General features: G+C 40.8%; 1 protein-coding gene across 1 annotated transcript in view; it reads right to left on the bottom strand.

Annotated features, from left to right (window-relative positions):
• Window positions 1-340: 340 nt before the first annotated feature.
• Window positions 341-3544, bottom strand: part of CRLS1 (cardiolipin synthase 1) — an 8807-nt gene continuing 5603 nt past the window's right edge. The window contains 2 exon segments of the mRNA XM_009327109.1: window positions 341-1904; window positions 3492-3540. Of these exon segments, the coding sequence (XP_009325384.1) occupies window positions 1817-1904; window positions 3492-3540 (137 nt within the window). The 3' untranslated portion in view covers window positions 341-1816.

Here is a 3544-nt window from a genome sequence, read left to right as displayed (position 1 = left end):
CGGGGGTACGATGGACTGTGCTCTCAGCAAGGTAACCGTAACTCCCAAGTACCAAACACGCACGTGGAAAAAGCAGCGGCTCTACCACCCAGACGAATTTTATTTAACACGAGTATTTAGGCAGGTAGCACCCGGTAATTGTACACTTAAGTTATTACCAGCACAGGCAGCGACAACTGTAATGACACACACCAAGGCGGAGCCTTCACTGACCAGTGTTCTTCCCTTCCCTGACGATTTCATGCCATGTTTCAAAGGTATCTGTGATTGAAAGAGAAAAAAAAAGAAAAAAAAAAAAACCACAAACCCCAAACGCAAAAAACCCCCAACCAAACCCCAATCTCATTAACCAGAACCAACGAGGAACAACCTGACCGGGTACGATAAATTTCTGCTTTCTAAACTGTTTCATCAAGAAAAAGTACTCCATTTTACTAAATACTCAGATATCTAAAGGAAGCTTCCATAGGCTCTGCTCTCCGTCCCCCTGCTGTAAGATGCAGGGTAGACCACAAAATGCAGGGAGTTAAGAAAAAGGTACTAATAAAAATCAAGTGTTTTCTCTGTGCACCATTCTATTCAAGTTTAAATATAAAAAAAATATTAAAATGCTTTGTATATACAAGCATATGCAGTCACAAGAGACTGCACGCTCTCAAAAAAGATGTCTACAGCAAATTTTCTTCTGCTAATACTACAGTGGCATCACAGACCACCCAGTTTCAATTATTTAAGCCCTTCATAGTTGCACTCTTTTTCACAACATACGTGAGATCACATGTTGCTCGAAAATAGAAAACATAAGTTTGTGATCAACACGATCTGTTCTGCCTAGTGCTTTACTCTGCGTCTTGCTGTGAGTAGAGAACAGGCAAAGAACACGTGCAAGCTGTCCTTGCCGGAGGGGGATGACGGCATACCTCTTGAAGCTAGCGGCACAGGAATAATTAACAGTACGTGCGTCTGAAAGTTTCTTCCACTCTCTCCGTTCATTTGGACAGTATTTAAAACATCCTTTTTCTCCCATGGTATTTAGACTAAACAGCATCTTTAGAAGCTTTAAAGAAGCTGGAGATACAGCAGAGTTTCTTTCGACCACTAGAATAATTTCTAGTATGAGAAACATAACTCCATTTGGGTACAGACTCCTCACTGCACAGCTGACCCTTCTGAGCCTCAAAGCTCTCCTCCCATGGGTACAGTTCGCTGTTGCTCACATTTAAAAAGAAAAGGGAGCAGGGCAGTAACTCTTCATGGCTTATCCGCGTCACCACGGAATACGAAGTAAAATGTCTATCACTCTGGTTTAAATTTCCGAAGATACTGTTCCTCGACAACGTGCTTTCTTCTGCTGCAAGCTGACATACGTCATTAAGTCCTAACGAGCAACGCTGGTTTGCTGACTTAGGTTGAGGCAGAAAGACAAATTTGTTCTTATAATTGCTTTTTCTTCTTAGATCTCAGCCTACTCAGTGCCTTGCATGAAGATGGCAAAAAAGCTGGTGAAAAGTGCCTATTTTGACTTCAAAACCAGTATAAAATTATTCAGAATGCACATGGCAGCAACTAGTAACCTATGTCTTTAAGAACATTATTTATTCATTTTTGTAAACAATCTCATTTTTAAACAAATTAAAAATACATTGAAAAGTCTCTCTATATATATACACACAGTACATGTTCAAACTTCACTTCATTGTGATGCCATGGTTTAAGCAGAAAAACAGAGTTCTTGATCCAAAACTCAGCTGCATTACGACCATCTTCGGCAGTACAGCACACCATGCTGCCAAGACTCTGCCCTTTCAGGAATAATTCATTTGTTATTTATCACCTGAACCGTTTTCCGGCCATAGTGGTAATAGCTGTATGCAGATGTTACCGTTGTGAAAGCTGTGATGCACCTTTGGGGAAAATAGTTCCTGTAAGTCATCCGAGTCTAAGTACGGTAATAAAAAGTGTTACTTTTAAGCATCTTTTCTATTTTTCACTACACAGTCAAGGACTACGTCCTACAGAAATGCCATTTACAGTTTATATGCTGCAATTCAGCGCTAAGTGGCGGATTAGATAAACAAAGGAACTGCCATCCAGCACTACGTAGCATGCTTCTGTTTAACTGCATGCTATGCCACATTTTTAACGTATTAGCACTTGTTCTAGAGAAGGGAAGACAAAAGATTCGGTATTTGTAGCCTACGTAATTTTTACCAGCTTGAGAATTGACTGATATGAGAAACTATCCCTTGGTAGTAAAAAAGGGGAGTGTTCAAATCATACAAGACTTGAACTTATCATTTTACAAAGTTCCAAAGCTAAAGCACGTTTCGGCTTCAGCCTCTTTTGTTCCCTTCCCAGAAGTTGGGTAATAACCATATATGTTTCTAAATTAGCAGCGCTCCTCCGTGTCCAAGGCTGACACCATTCAGGTGTGAGCCACCGCTGCAGTCCTGCCCCTCCGTTACCGCTGCCCTCCCTGGACACATTACCAGACTCGGGTCATTTCTGAGAGTGTTTATAGAGGACCCTGGTACGTTGCACCCAGCATTCCTCCGCTCCTCACAACATGGTAACTCTCTCATAGAGTCCCAGACAAGCAGCAAGGTAACGTCTTTCACAGATGCAGTTCGAGATTTGGCTTTCCAACAGGATGAAAAATCACGTTGACTGTTAAGATTAAGGTTCCTAGTTCCTTAAAAGCTTGGGTTTTGCGTTTGGTGGTTTGGGTTTTTTTCCCCTCTAAAAGACTGGCAACACTGGATTTTCCACTACTTTAAACTAAGTTACTACGTAATTCTGCTATCTGCCCTTCAGCCTCTTTGTTCTGAACTCTTACCTAACTGCTCAGGAGAAATAACTGCACTTGTAACACCTGCCATCGGCTACAATTCAGAGTCAGTTCAGGTCTCCAATGGCAACACTGAAAGGAACAGCCATTATGTACGGGGGCATGCTCCTGCATGCCTGTTTTCATTCGATCCCTCCCCTTCCTTCCTATAGTCTAGCAGGAATCACCAATCTCTTCAGTTGCTTTTCAAAGAGGCTTCAGAAACCTGGATTTCAAGACAGCAGGTACAGTATAAAGCAACAATAAGAAAACACTTCCCGTCTATTTTTACTGAAGTGAAGGTTGCTTTTTCAAGGACACTTATGGCATGAATAAAGGACCCATACAGCCTTTCTTCCCACTCCCTTCTCTTCTATTAATCCGAATTTACACTTTGCCTGTGTACACCATGTCTATTCTGAAGACTTCTTAGCTATTATTCCTGGATCTTAACTAGCTTCATTTGACTACTTTTTGCTTGTATAGTAAATTAAGTACTGATTAAAAATCTAGCTCCTGTGCCAGTTAATAAACAAACGTGTAAAAATTCAGGCATATGGGTCTATTACATCATCTGGGCACAGTTTTTTTGTTCTACAAAAATCTCAATTACCAGTTCCTTTAGGAGTACATTAAATTATCTGAAAAAAAAGTGAAAAGTTACCATAATGTCTGCAGATATATGCTGTCCACATAATTGAAAACAGGAGCTGCTAA

This window comes from Pygoscelis adeliae, unplaced genomic scaffold (assembly GCF_000699105.1).
Source record: "Pygoscelis adeliae isolate BGI_AS28 unplaced genomic scaffold, ASM69910v1 Scaffold137, whole genome shotgun sequence".
NCBI lineage: Eukaryota > Metazoa > Chordata > Aves > Sphenisciformes > Spheniscidae > Pygoscelis > Pygoscelis adeliae.
This window is presented reverse-complemented; position numbering and strand designations above follow the sequence as displayed.